This window comes from Triturus cristatus, chromosome 2_1, assembly GCF_964204655.1.
Source record: "Triturus cristatus chromosome 2_1, aTriCri1.1, whole genome shotgun sequence".
Lineage (NCBI taxonomy): Eukaryota > Metazoa > Chordata > Amphibia > Caudata > Salamandridae > Triturus > Triturus cristatus.
This window is the reverse complement of record NC_140581.1, coordinates 1,046,535,164-1,046,550,048: the sequence shown is the minus strand read 5'-3', so window position 1 is coordinate 1,046,550,048 and position 14,885 is coordinate 1,046,535,164. Positions and strand designations below refer to the sequence as shown.

Genomic DNA, 14,885 nt, shown 5'->3' with positions numbered 1-14,885 from the left:
CTAGTGACCACATGTCATGTATTTGAAAGTGTTGGTAATCTGGAAGCCCACAGGGGTAGCCACTCAGTCAGGGACTCCAATTGCAGCAATAGATCTACTAAGTCCATTCAAATGGCAACCACATCTTCTCCCCAGCTAATGGGCCAGAGTGAGTCCAATCAAATCTTAACAGTGGAGCCACACGGCCTATCAAGTATCCACCATACTATTAGTCAATGTTCAATGATATAATGGAATATTGCGGGGTTGAGTTCTAAATTCACATCCCCGGATTGGCTGGCTTTCATTAACCGTTTTGATGTCTGTCTCTTTCAGGAGACATGTCTTTTGGCACGACAACACTGTATAGGTTATTTAAACTATCACATACTGGCAACTAAAGGAGCAAAAGGTCGACCATCGGGAGGCTTGACTATATGGGTTTGCCAAGGCCTGGAAATTAGCATAAAGGAGCTCCCCTCCAAAAGCAATGATATTCAGGCACTAAGGCTTAAAATAGATCCGATTGGGAGCATTGATGTCTATAATATTTATGTGAGGGGAACTAGAGGAGGAAAATACCAAGTGTTAGCGGCTTTGGACGAACTCCTCAAGTTGAACTCATTGGACACCCATTCTTTGGTTGTGGGTGATTTCAACACAACCTTCGAACCACTTGCTAAGGGAGAATGGCAACTTTCTGCTGAAGGAGAAGCCCAATGGGAAATTCCGAAATTGGAACTTGACCCTGTAAAAAAGTGGTCGGAGATAGTTGTTCAGACAAACTCCATCTGCCTTGAATATGGGCTAAGGGCATTAAATGGCAGGACACAACAAGACAGACAGGGGCGAATACGTTCAATAATGGATACAGTAAGAGCAGGATAGACTATATAATTGTGAACCTTACATTTTGGCATACAATCATCAACATGGTCGTTAGAGACGAACCCGAAAGTGACCATAACCTCCGTGTGCATCCTTCAGATGGTGGAAGCACAAGCGAACACAAGGGGGTGAGGTTGAACTGCATTCTCATGACATGGTTCCCACCAATGACATGAGACATCTCAAATGGGAAAGACTAGCAGAAAATCCTGAGACCCTGGATAGCATCTCCAAAGACGTTGATAGCGCCCTATTAGAGTTAGGAAAAACTCTGCCCACTAAAGTCCCATTGGTGTTTGCCACGCAGGCTAACAAACGCTTTTTCAAGCACTTAAGTGCCTACTTCGTTAAGCAGTGTAAACCAAAGAAACCCGCAGACCAGAAGCCCTGCCGCTGGTACAACAAAGAATGTAGACAAGCAAGAGCGCTCCTTGGGCAGGCGATAAAAGATGGAGACCTTGCGTCGGTACGTAGAGCCAGGCTGGCTTACAAGAGTGCTATGTATAAAGTCAAACGCTCCTGGGACGAGAAACGCTGGCAGGACCTAAAGGAGGCTAGCACCCAGAATAATAGCAAACTGTTCTGGAGCATCCTAAAATGGGATCGTGGGGGACAACCTGAACAACCCCAAAACCATGTCATGAAGGAAGATTGGGTCAAACATTTCAAACCGCAATATGAGCAAAGCCAGTTAGCGAACATTTTTGCTGACCCCAGCCATGTATTTTATACCGAAGGTGTTTTTAACAATAATGGTGTGGTGCTAGCTCTCGATGCAGTAACAGGCTGGAGAGCGCCTGGCCCTGATGGCATCCCCGCTGATGTCTTTATATATGACAAAACAAGATGGGGAAGATACATCGCCATAGTGGCCGATGCAGTTGCCCAAGGTGCCGCTGTACCGGACTCCTGGAAAGGAGCCAAAATAATTCCCGTGTACAAAAAAGGAGATAAATCATTACCAGGCAATTACCGACCCATTAGTTTGATCGATTCAATGCAAAAGATTGTGGGCAGAATGATTCTCAACAAGATCAACGATTGGATAGATAAACACAGTATACTGACCCCCCAGCTGGCTTATACCAGTGCCATCGACCAGGTGTTTCGGTTCATCTTATTATTGTGGAAAACAGTGGTCCTGGGCAAAGGCAGTATATATGCTGCCTTTGTAGATTTAAAGTCCGCGTTTCATCTCGTTCCCCGTTCCTGTTTGTGGGTGAAGTTGCAGGAAATGGGGCTGCCAAACGATCTCCTTACACTCATAATGAGACTGCACAAGAACAACTATGCCAAAATCCGTTGGGGTACCCAGGGCATGGTCACCAGCCCGTTTCCAATAGAACGAGGGGTGCGACAGGGGTGCGCCATGGCTCCCACCTTATTTTCCCTGTTCATTAATGGGATAGTCGATTGCATGGCACCTGAGAATACTGATGCCCCGATTCTAGCAGGTGTCAAAATACCAATCCTAATGTTCGCCGACGACACATTGATAATCTCGAAGACCCCGAGCAGGCTCCAGCGTGCCCTATCAATTTTTGAAAAGTTTTATTTGGATCGTGGTCTCGAAGTCAACGTGTTAAAGACGAAATTCATGGCCTTTAACCCGCATAAAACTTTTAAAGGCAGTATACACATGAATAATCGACTATTGGAACAGGTAGGAGCGTTCACATACTTGGGGGTACACATACAGAGTAACCTGAAGTGGAACCAACAAATTGACCTGGCAACACTTAAGCACCGGCAACTGGCGGGAGCACTATATCTAGAGCATAAAAAGACACTTACCAAACCCATTAGACCAGTGCTCCAGGTTTATGACATGAAAGTGGTCAGCTCAGCCCTCTATGGCGCAGAACTTTGGGGGCTTGAGAACACGTCTGAACTTGTCTGAAAATAGGTTCCTATGTAACATTACCAATCTCCCCCAAAGCACACCATTGTGCCCGCTCTGGGAAGAAAGTTTTTATCAGACATTATAAAATTACGCCCAGTCTTATATTGGTGCAGGCTATGGACAACACCAGAACTAAAAGTTTATGCCGCAGGTTTTATGGATATAATCAAAGACGACAGTTTCCATAAGATCAGATGGCTCCGGGGTGTTAGAGACATTCTGGCCGACCTTGGTCTGAAAACGCTCTGGGACAATCCATCAACGACTAGTTTTCCCTCAAAAAAGCACTTGAATGAAAAATATTGGGAGAGGATCACTTTTAACACCTTGAGACTTAGTGAAGCAGCCACATTGACAGGAACATTTTTAGAATTTAAACACACCACGCATCTCGAACCATACTGGGACATCATAGCAAAACCACAGAAAGGAAACTGTATTTCCAGTTAAGGGTGCACTCGCTACCCTTAAGATCTTTCACGGCAAGGTGGTCTAATCCAACTGACAATAAGTGCCCCTCTTGCCCGGCCCACAAAGAAACAGTAGCACACATGCTTTTTGCCTGTCCAGCCAATGCAATTCCCCGTCGGGTTTGGCTGAGACCTTCATGTAAGCTGCTAGGCACACGCAGAAGTGCGGAAGCAGAAAAAATTATATGCACAAGCATATCATCCACCATCTTAACAGCTATTGCGAAATATAATGGGCGTGGGCATTAAGGTCAAAATCAATGCTATTATAACATTTATATGTTTGTCTGCAAATTCTGATGTATTGCTGTAAATATCTTTAGTTACCTGTTATTGGGCTTCTTCGAGTCCCTGGGCTTATATGAAGAAGTTATTCTCGTTGTGAAACTGTGCACAGTTTTCTTCTTTCTTTATCTTTTATAATACATGGTGCTTTTAAATGTTCAGTTTTATCAAAAGTCGACGTATGTATTAATCGCACCTTTGGAATTGGGTTTTTATGAAATTATGGATTATTTTGATACATGCTTTTATGATTATATGTCAAATAAAGCTTAACAAAATGAAAATGAAATGATTATAAACAATGACGCCTAGTGAATGATGCTGTGTTGGGCCTTCAGGTGAGAAGTCATTGTCTGACACTGGCCCAACTCTCATGTCCTAACATGCTACTGCTAGTTGGCTCTGTTCCAGAAATCATTTTGCCATCTTGTTTCCCTATATTCTAAATGTTAGTAATTTCTGATTATTTATGAGTTGCTAGGCACCTTTCAACATGGGTTTGTTTCTTTTACTGTAGACATGACTATGTAAACAAGTATGTAGACTACGTGTTCAACAAGTCCGTGGAGGTAGTTTTTGAGGAATTCAAAAGGGGTTTTTACAAAGTCTGTGAAAAGGAGCTTGTCAAAGATTTCCATCCGAAGGAACTGAGGAGTATCATCATTGGAAACGAGGAATATGATTGGAAGAAATTAGAACAGGTTTGTGTGGAGTGTACATGATCTACAGATTTTTTTATGGCTATTTTCCAATGAAATCTCCTCAGTAAATTTTTGCTATTTCTTTTTGTTTTAAAGAATGCAGAATATGATGGAGTTTATAAACAGCAGCCACCCCATCCAACTATTAACATATTCTGGGAGGTGTTCCATGAACTGCCATTGTCAGAAAAGAAGAAATTCCTTTGTAAGTATGTAGGAATAAACTTATTTTTCCTAGGAAGATGCTGTGGCAGCTTCTAGGGGACAGCCCCAAAATCAATTGTGCTTAATTCGCAAAATAATAAGTGCGGTGCCCAAGGTTTTGTTCTGAAGCCTGTGACGGGTGGTATCAATAGTTGAGGTGCTAAACAGCAAGCCTGCAGATTATTTGTTCCACCGCATGCCTCTTTAATCCACCATCAGATACTCCCTGCACCTTTATCTCACTCTTGCAGGTTCTTTTTTATCCCTGATTTCTCCCTTTGTCACCTGCAACCACCGGCTCAAATTATGCACTGATGATGCCTATGCAACAGAGGTACTGGACAGAACTCTAACTCAAACTGAACAAGTAGCACATTAATGACCTCGCTATGAGGTCCCTGGAAATTCCAATTAGCCAGTAACAAAAATGACTGGATCATTAGAATTGTAAAGCCTGCAGTAATTCCATGGACCCATTGAATTTCACCTAGGGACAGTGGCTGCTGGAAGTCTCTAAGGGCCATATGTATCAAAAGTGTTTTTTGCGATTCTCAAAATGCGATTTTTAGCAAATCGCATTTTGAGAATCGCAAAACCAGATGTATATAAAACAGTGCAAAATTTTACCGATTCGCATAAAATCACAGAATAAAAATGTGAATACCTAATTTGCGATTCCTTAATTGTGAATTTGCATATAAGGAATCGCAATTTAGAGAATCGGCAATTCAGGTGCAGCTTGATGACATCACAACCAGGAAGTGTGACTGCCCATGCTGCACCTGATTGCCAGAAGCTGAGTGAGAGGCTTGGAGGAGAGGGAAAGAACTGTACACTGCTAGTAAGAGAAAGAGAAATGGATCCCCAGGAGAAAGAGAAGGAGCAGGAGGAGCATGTACGGAAAAGTAAGCAGAAGTTTAGTGAGAGGGAGCAGAAGGTGCTCATTCAGGAAATGGTAGTCAGCCATGAGCTCCTGTTTGGGAAGAAATCCCTACGTGTGCCAGAGGCACGTAAAGGAAAATTTGGCAGGAAATTCAGGAGAAGCTGAATGCCATCGGCGTGACCCACCGCACTGTGGAGGACCTTCGCAAAAGATGGTATGACATGCACCAAAGATCAAAGGAAAAGGTGGCAACAAGGTTGGCAGCGGAAAAGAAAACTAGTGGGGGAACATCCACTGCAACTGAGTCCAAGCCCCTTGAGGAGTTGGTGGAGGGCACTCTTCAGCCCAAGAGTGTCAGTGGCGTGGGTGACCTGGACAGCTTCGACCCACCAAACACCAGACAACGTAAGATGCATGCCATTACTCCCCTCATACATCACCACCTCACTCACACACTCAGGAAACCCTCAGACACTAAACAGGAATGCAACTCTAGTACATGTTAACAAACACACCCAGCACTGCATTATGGGAGATGTAGTCACATGCACCAAACAGTGGAGCAGTGAGACACAGCAAGGTAGAATCAGGATGAGTTATTCAGGAAAGGCAAAAAACAGACAGATAGTACTCATGTAACTAAAATTCTGAAAACTGTACTGCATGACCAATGCGAGGCAGGACACCAAATAAATGTGTGCATTTAGATTCACAGTACCACCTGAAACACAGGAAGTAATTGCAGAAGGTGGGGATGCAGCCAACAATGAGGACCAGGCAGGGCAAGAGGAACAGGAGGAAGACAGACCAACAATCCCTGTGCCACACAGATGGCGCCTCATAGTGCCACCACTCCCACTGCTGGAGGCAGGACCACAGGACACAAGTGGAGAAGCCCAGCCAGTCCAGGGCCAGCATGCAGTACAGCACAGAGCCCAGTCCTCTGTCCATCCTAGTGAAGGAAGTGGGTCCAGACGCAGGGTACGGCCGTCCACCAGCTAAGCTGCCGTATATGAAGACACCGTGTTTGGTGGGCTTGAAGGCACCATGGTTAAAGTCCAGCGGCTGCAAGCAAAAGCATTACGATCAATACTGCACCAGTTTGACTCACACAACCACAATATGACCGAGATGAGGGATGGGTTCAGGGACATGACAGGCGCACTACAAGGACTGTGTTCTGAGATGAGGAGAGACCGGGCAGCCAGGCGCAGGGAGAGACAATGTCTCCACAGCCGGCTGGACATGTACAGCAAGGCTGTCAACCGCCGTGAGTACTGCCAAGACCCTGCTGTCACGTTGCTGTTTAAGAATGCAGCTGGAAATGGCTCACTGCTGCCAGGATGTTACCAAGGGCCTGGTGCAGGTGACGCATGCCGTAGACCAGCTGCGAGCACAGGTGGCACAGGACCCCTGACCTCATTGGAGAGTGAGGATCAGTCCAGCTGGAGCAGCATCACTCCACCAATTCCCCAGGACAGACGGCGGAGTGTGCGGCAGGGGAGAACACCCAATGACTCAAGGGAGAGCAGTGGGCACCCTGAGCGAGGGGCAACAGGCCGTGCCCGCAGGAGATGAAGTGGCATCAGTGGAACATGGCAATCGGTGAGGCAACAGATTGCATCTTGACTTATGTTTGTGGGACATCCTTGCACTGTGGGTCTAACGTGCAAGCAATTATGACACACATTAGGTGTATGTCAGGTTGTGTGACAGATATGTTCCTGCACCCAAGGAAATAAAAAACACAGTTGTGCACCAATCTGTAGCATTGTGTCATCATTACTCACCTAGAAATAGTTCTGTGTGATCTCATCTCGTCTTTGGCGCACGGCAGCCGCCCCAACACCACCTGCTGGTCTGCACCGTAGAGCTGGGCCCTCCTCATCCGATGACTCGGAATCTGTGTGCCTTTCCTGGTGGCGATTTTGTGTAGCAAGGCAAATGTGACCACGATTTTGCAGCACGTCTCTGGGCTGTACTGTAGCGCTCCTCCACTCTTATAGAGGCAGCGGAAACGGCTCTTCAGGATTCCAAAGGTTCTCTCAATGGCACAGCGTGTGGCTCTGTGGGCGCTGTTATACCTCCGCTCCCCTGCAGTGGCTGGATTCAGGTACAGAGTCAGGATGTAGTCACGGACAGCATACGCACTGTCACCTGCAGGGTGACAAGAAGTAGGTTAAAGACTGTCCTACCACTTCAGACCTTTACTGATGGTGTGATTGAAAGCCATGCATTTACCTAGCAGGTAGCCCTCACCAAACTCGCCATCTGTGAGTCGTCGGATTATTCCACTGTGGCGAAACATGAATGAGTCGTGTGTGCTGCCCGGGTATTTAGCAACAATATCAGTGATGACATGTTTGGCATTGCACACTACCTGTATGTTCAGGGAATGATAGGACTTGCGGTTCCTGAACACATACTCATTCTGTGATGGGGGTGAGAGTGCGACATGGGTCCCATCTACGCAGCCAATGATGTGGGGGCATTGGGCTATCTGGTAGAAATCCTGCTTGGTCTGATCTAGTGCCTGCTGGGGAATTGGTTGTGGTGATGCAGCCTCTGTACCATTGCATCAAGGAAAGCGTGAAAGAAGCGCGACAGGCAACTCTAGGAGACCCCTCCTGCTACAGCTATCACCCCCTGAAAACTCCCTGATGCCAGTAAGTGCGGTGAGCACAGGGCCTTTACATGGGTGGGAATGATGTGTGCCCTGCGTGTGGGGTGTTCTAGTATGGGTTTGAGCTTCTCTATTGAGTCCATGATGCTGTCTGCGTCGTGCCTGTAGTTCACATGGATCGCCTCCTTGGTCTGCTGGAACACGGTGATGCGTGCTCTGAAGATCCTTTCCTGGCGTCTCCTTCTCTGTGCAACAGCTCTGATTCGCAGCCTCCTGGCTATCACTTACAGCCCAGCCATTATGAAACCCCCTGTAGCATTGTGGGCCTGTTTATATAGGTTGCACCTGGTTACCACCTGCTCAGAGTTGGTGGTAATTGCAATGTGCAAAATTGCGAATTTTGCATATTTGCAATTTGCGAATTTTACATGCATCTCTTTTTGCGAATTCGCTATTTGCGAGCAGGTTATTAGTGAATATCGCACATAACGTGTCTCAGATTGCGATTTCGCATATTTTTTCGCAGATCCCCTGCCTCGCAAAATTGCTAATCACTAAATTTGCGATTACCGTTTTATGCGGCGGGTCCCTTTCTTACATATGAACACTCTGTTTTGTGATCGCAAACACAGTTTTTTTGTGATTCACAGTGTTTGCGATCGCAAAACAGCTTCATACATATGGCCCTAAGAGCTTTAAGACACACAAGCAATTAAACTAGCCTATACTCCTAAACAGCCTGCAAGCCTACAAAAGAACCTGACATTTTGACTGGGGTCCAACATTTTCAAATAAAGGAAAAAATAATGACAGAAGCAAGGAAGCATGACATCCATCTATTAAGAGGCATAGAATTGAGCTGTAGCAAGATATGTCGATGATTTTACTGAACTGGAATGTCATAAAACGTCTTACGGGCTGTCCATGAAAAACCAAGTTCCCAAAATGATGTGGTAACCTTTGAGGCTTTTATTTTGCTGGGATTAGTTACTTATAATAAAATCCCTGGAAGAAGCAAAGTCATTTCTATGTCTCGTGAATGAGAATAGAAATGAGATGACAGCTGAAAGAAAGAAAGCTGTCCCTGGTGGGAAGTGTAAGAAGATAAGCAAGAAATGGAAAGGTCCCAAGCAAACAGTGAACCAGTTAAAGAGCAAAATCACTTGATCTGCTCTGGAGACAGAGGGGCATATTATCAAGCCCCAGCGATAATTATCGCTGAGCGCCCTTTAAATTATCGCCGGCTATCGCTGGAATATATCGCCAAGCTAGCGCTGTATTATCAACGCTTAGCGCTATGGCAATAAATATTCCAGTGATAGCGGGGTTTTCCATGGAACATCGCTGGTTTTCCAGCGACGTTCCATGGAAAACAGAGATAACTTGATGAAAAGGCCCTGTGGCCTTAGCCCCACAATCCACCTCCCATGTTAGGTATGCCTTAGTCAGGAATTTAACAGACGTTAAATTCCTGCGTTAAGGTATAGTTAGCGCGATTTCAAATATCGCTACCCCTCGTTGATAATATCGCGAAGCTGGGTTAGCGATATTTTCCCATGGAGTTTTGTCAGGCACGCCTCCTTTGCATCTCATTAACGATGCGATGCGAGGCGTGCTGACAACGGGCGCTAAGGAAAGGAAACACGTACTAGCGTGTCCTTGTTGATAATGTGATAAAATTATCGCTGCTTTTCACCCGAAAATGGACTCTAGAGCGGCGATAATATTCTCGCCGCCCCTTGATAATATGCCCCAGAGTTCTTACTTATTGTGTTCACTTTTATACAAATAAGAATCAACTATTGGTGCCGGTTTCTAAGCATAGACATGACCTATTATAAGTCTCCCGTAAACTACTACATAACTGGAGCCAGCGGGAGTAAAGGTAATTATCCCAAAAAGATGATTGATTTTATATTGGTGGTTTCCCTTTTCCTACTGCTCATCAGCTTTTTGGGTGCTAAGCAAATAAGCTTTGAAAATGTAGCATTGCTAGCTCACTTTTCTCTACTGTACAGGCAAAGTCATCCTCATCTCTCTTTTGAGATAATGGCAGCGGTTATAAATTAATCTGTGGATGTCTCATTCCAACAAACTCACAGATCCCCCACGTGATTTAGAATTGTGGTCAGCACTTGGTTTCCGATGACAGCTCCTCAGCTGGGTCTGCTGTTGGAACCTTTTACCTGAGGACCACTTACCACAGAGCCGTCAGGGTCATAGCTTAATTCGAGCAGATTTTTCCTCCAGCACTATGAGGGAAAAGCCAGTGTTCCACTCTAGGAATGCATATTTTCCACACCCTCTAACTCCCTCCCCGAACACCACCCCACAGAAACCCCCCTCAGATATATACCGCCACCCTAGAGCAGGTGGTAAATATCTGAATGAAACTTATAGGAATTGTGGAAAACCTGTTCTAAAGTATCTAGTTATTTATTCCCCATTCTGTGAAGTTTAATTTATGACTACTTTTAATTCGCAGGGTGAACTTGGCCCTGATATCTCCATGACTAATTCACGGGGAATTCATACCACAAGTGAAGTGTAAAGAATTGGTTACAACAGTCTAAAAATTCGATTCATTTATATCAAAGATAAAAATACATGAGATGGTATACAAAATTGAATAGCAGTAGAAGTCTATTCTCCAAGTTTAATTAGATTCATTGCTTTACGAATGTAACTATGGTTTCATAATTCATGTACTTAAAGGCGCACATGTTCACAATTTAGTTATGTGATTATGCAGACTAGGATAGCATGAAAATGTTTAACTTTTTCTTTGCAACATGTCGTCATGGAGGGAGAAAGTACGAAATAATGGCTTTTTAGGTCTCGGCTAGACAGCACATGCGCTGCGTCAAAGCACCCATAGGCTTACCATTTGTTTACTCCAACGTCGCTCTTGTATCCATAGTTTCAGTTTGTCTATTGCCTGCATGCGTCATGCCTCTTCCTGTGTTTGGCCCTCCCACAGAGCATGGACCAAATACTTGTGTCCATTCACTGCTCCTATTTTAGGAACTTATTTTGTTCTTTGTCTTTGAGCACTCCACATGAGTGCTCGTGTTTTCACTAAATCTGTCTCCTCCCAACTGCCCCCAACCCTGTTGCTACTTTAACTTCACAGATCGTGTTTATTTATTCACCTCCTTGCCCACCCTTGCGCTATTTCCGCTCATGCTCCAATAAGAGCTGCCCAGCCTGAAGTGCCCGGCTGGGTGTCCTCCAGATGGGACACAGTCTGAGCCTGCTTAGCTCACGTCAGCGAGGTACAATTTGAGTCCTGACACAGAGAGCACTGGACATCGGTCTGGGCATGCGCGTCTCATTTAGGGCATCTCCTACAACTAACAACAAAGGGATGGAAGGAATGATTGAATTAGTCTCAGCCAGTGGCTCTGGTAAATTCAGGCATTCTTTCTATCACCTTTTATTTGTTTTGCAGTGCATATATACTGCCTGTACATTTTGCAACAATTAATAGAATATGCACAACACAAACTGCGATGATACTATTTAATGGTGTTGTTTTTTATGTGAAAAATCATAACTACAGAGGAATAAACTTGTAAACGTTTGTGCACTCTAGAGATTACAAAGTGTGGGGGTTTAAAACATTTGCAGTGCCTTCTTGGGTATGGGCCAAAAACATGTAGATTGTTACATTTTGTTAAATTCCAGCCGAAGAGTCTGCTGAAAATTGTATTTAAAAAAGGTGGAAGTGGACCCACAGGAATGTGCCATGGTAGATGGCATCTGCTTCTGTGATGATAACAGGGCGCTAACCTGAAATCTATCAGGAATCCTTGAAAAGAAAGGAGCTTTTCATTCCAAATTCCCAGCCCAGATTAAATGATGTATTTTTCACTATTTGGCACTTGTTCATAAGATTGTTTTTTTCTTAGCAACGGATATGCATTTTCTCATGTTTGTCTCGGTAGGTAAAGCAGCTGGTGGATCTTCTGTAACTCGTCGCCATATTTGTAAAGTATCGATGCTCAGGCAGGCTGGTGAAATTTGAATGTTTATTCATAGAAGTGCAACGAGAGAGACACAGCGCATCTTGATACATGAAGAGTATTCCTCAACTGCCCCTTCTGGAACATGGAACATAGGTCATACCACGCAGGCATAGTGTTCCATGTTCCAGTAGGGAAGACCACAGGATAAACAATATTAGCAATAGTCTTAAACAGGGAAGGAATGCAACACCATCCTTTACATCTGCCATGTTTTGATAGTAGCTGTAAGGGTGAGTGGTGTTTTGTGGAGGGTACTTTAGCGCTTTGCATTTTGTATTTTCCTTCTCCTAAGTGTGTCACCAATGCTTTATCCGAGATATTCCCGCTTCCTGACATTTATCTTTCCCATTCCCTCCACAATTCAGTGTTTCTCGTGGGAATTGACAGCGTCCCTGTTTTTGGAATGGAATGTTTGAAGATTAGAATTGTGTCTAGCCCTACATATACTGAAGATCATTTTCCATATGCACAAACCTGCTTCCTGACCCTAAAACTTCCGCCATACTCTAAGAAAGAAGTTCTCAAGGAAAAGCTGCAGAGTGCTATCTGCCACAACAGAGGATTCCACGAAGAAAATCAATAAATTTATATTTGTAACTTTTTTGAATATTGTAAAATAACGTCATTTAAAAAAAATGTGAATATGTATAATTAAAATGGTGCTAATATATTCTGTACAGAAATGGGCTGTAATATAATGATGAAATAAAGTTTGAGTTTTATTTTTAGAACTGACTGTGGCATTACAAGTGACTGAAATTATTCAGTGGCATCCAAAGCTTCAATTGGAAAAAACTGGTTGTTTTCTACTGTTGCCAAATTGAATTGTCAATTGTGTAGATAGTAAACCAAAATATTTCTTTTGTAATTTGCGAAAAAAGTATGTGCTTTTTTTATGAAGTTTTTTTACAGCATTTGCTGCCAAGATGTAAGCAATAATCAGCTCAAGGTCGCTCGTGGGGCACCCATTCAAAAGCGTTTTCTCCCTTGGTGTCTCGTGAGACTTGTGTGGAGTAGCTTTGATGGGGCATTGGATAAACCATCTCAGTGTTATGGCTTAATGTTTGCTCAGGCTGGAGAGTGAGGATCCACTGTACGTAACTCCATGTATCCCTCCCAACAGATATGGGTTTGTGGGTGGTGAGGAGTCGGATGAATGGATCCAAGTTCTATTTCTATCAGATGCTTCCAGTATAGGAATTGCTGGATGCCTCCTAGTCAGTGTAGTCAGTGGTCTCAATAGCAACGTCAAAGAGGGTCTCCAATTAAGCTAGATGCCTACATGACATCTTGCCCTCCTATTGTAGCTTGTTCATTCCATTTGATTGTTCTCACGCCGCCTTAGTAGTTTGATCCATTTATGTTTTGCTTCTTGGTGGCATTGAGTCAGCCCTAAAAACAGCATTATTTTATTCCATATTGTACTCCATTACTGCTGTCCCACTAAATTAGACTTGTGGCTTTGCGCAAGGAACACATTTGCTTCATCTTTCTGGTCCAGGTTAGTTATCATTTAGCTGAATGCACTATTGCTAATGTACTATGTACCCTACTGGTTCAGCTCTGTCTCAGTGTCTCACTCTTCTGTTAATTTCCATGAGCTGTGATTCTGTGTTCCAGTTACATTAACTAATGTGCCACTCTGCCGCTTGGTCAGTGTTCATTATATAAATTAAGGAACCACATCCATGTTTACAATTACAAGCACATTGGCAGCTAGCAGGAAACTGTGTAATGGGGGAGACATAAAATAAATAAAAAAACACTTACCTTTTGCTGGCCGGCCACCATCTCTCCCCTTTGGTCCCTTCACACGCTGCCTTCTCCTCTGCTTCGGTAGCAGAAGGATGCACACAGGCTCTGTTATAAATGGGTGTCTCTTGGCAGAGGTAGGTACCTTTGTCCAAATAGGGACCCATGCTTCTAGTCAGGGAAAGGGGGATACACTTCTAAAATAACCCCAGCTCACTCCCTTGGTAGCTCGGCATGAGCAGACAGGCTCATCTCAGAGGCAGTGTGTAAAGCATTTGTGAACACATACAGATAATACAGTGAAAACACTACAAATGGACTCCGCACCAATTTAGAACAATAAGTAATCTTTATCTAAATGAAACAAGACCAAAACGACAAAAAATCCACAATACAGTAATAAAAAATGACTTTCAAACACTGTCGGAAATGGGTGCGGATGCGTCACACTTCTTGTTGTTGCGTTGCTTTTCCAGCTCCCAACATCCAGAACAACCTCCAGAGGCCCAGAAAAGCTACAGGCACCTTTTGGCAGGTTAGAACTCCCAGCAAGGATGTTCAAGGGAGCTGGGGGTTTGAAGTCTTAGTGTCCCTGAGGCAAGCTCTTCTTCAAGCCCTTGGAGATCTTCCTCAAGGTGGGGACACAGCAAACATCAAAGTCCCTTTTCCCTTTCCTTGGCAGAAATAGCCACTGCAGGCCAACCCCAAACAGCAAACAGCACAGGGGCAGTATTCCTCCTCAGTTTCTTCAGCTCTTCTCCTTGGCAAAGGTTCCTCTTGATTTCCCAGAAGTGATCTTTGAAGTCTTTTCTATCCCTGATACTTCCAACAGGAGGCAAGCTCTACTTCAAACCTTTGGAGAAATCTCTAACAGCAGGATGATGAAAGCACAGTCCAGTCCTTTCCCTACCCAAGACAAATGTAAATAAATCAGACAAGACAGAAGCAACCACTGCAAGCCAACCCCAACAGCACCCAACACAGGGCCAGTACTCCTCCTCCAGCTTTCCCGGTCCTTCTTCCTGGCAGGTTCCTTAGTTCAGCAGTGATATAAAAGTCTGGGATCTGGACCCCTCTTTTTATACAGTACATCTCTTTGTTCTTTCCTAGCCCAGGGCTCAGAGCCCAGTCCAAACCAGTTCTGGGGGGGCACACTGGATGGCTAAGCA

At 44.4% G+C, this 14,885-nt stretch overlaps 1 protein-coding gene across 2 annotated transcripts in view; it reads left to right on the top strand.

The window, feature by feature from the left end:
* Positions 1 to 12,700, top strand: part of HERC5 (HECT and RLD domain containing E3 ubiquitin protein ligase 5) — a 361,249-nt gene extending 348,549 nt beyond the window's left edge. The window contains exons 21-23 of one of the 2 annotated variants that reach the window (XM_085635568.1): positions 4,043 to 4,226; positions 4,323 to 4,431; positions 12,330 to 12,700. In XM_085635568.1, coding sequence (XP_085491694.1) covers positions 4,043 to 4,226; positions 4,323 to 4,431; positions 12,330 to 12,547 — 511 coding nt within the window. In that variant the 3' untranslated portion in view covers positions 12,548 to 12,700. The remainder of the gene's footprint in view (positions 1 to 4,042; positions 4,227 to 4,322; positions 4,432 to 12,329) is intronic. The other variant, XM_085635578.1, reaches the window with a different exon arrangement.
* Positions 12,701 to 14,885: the final 2,185 nt, after the last annotated feature.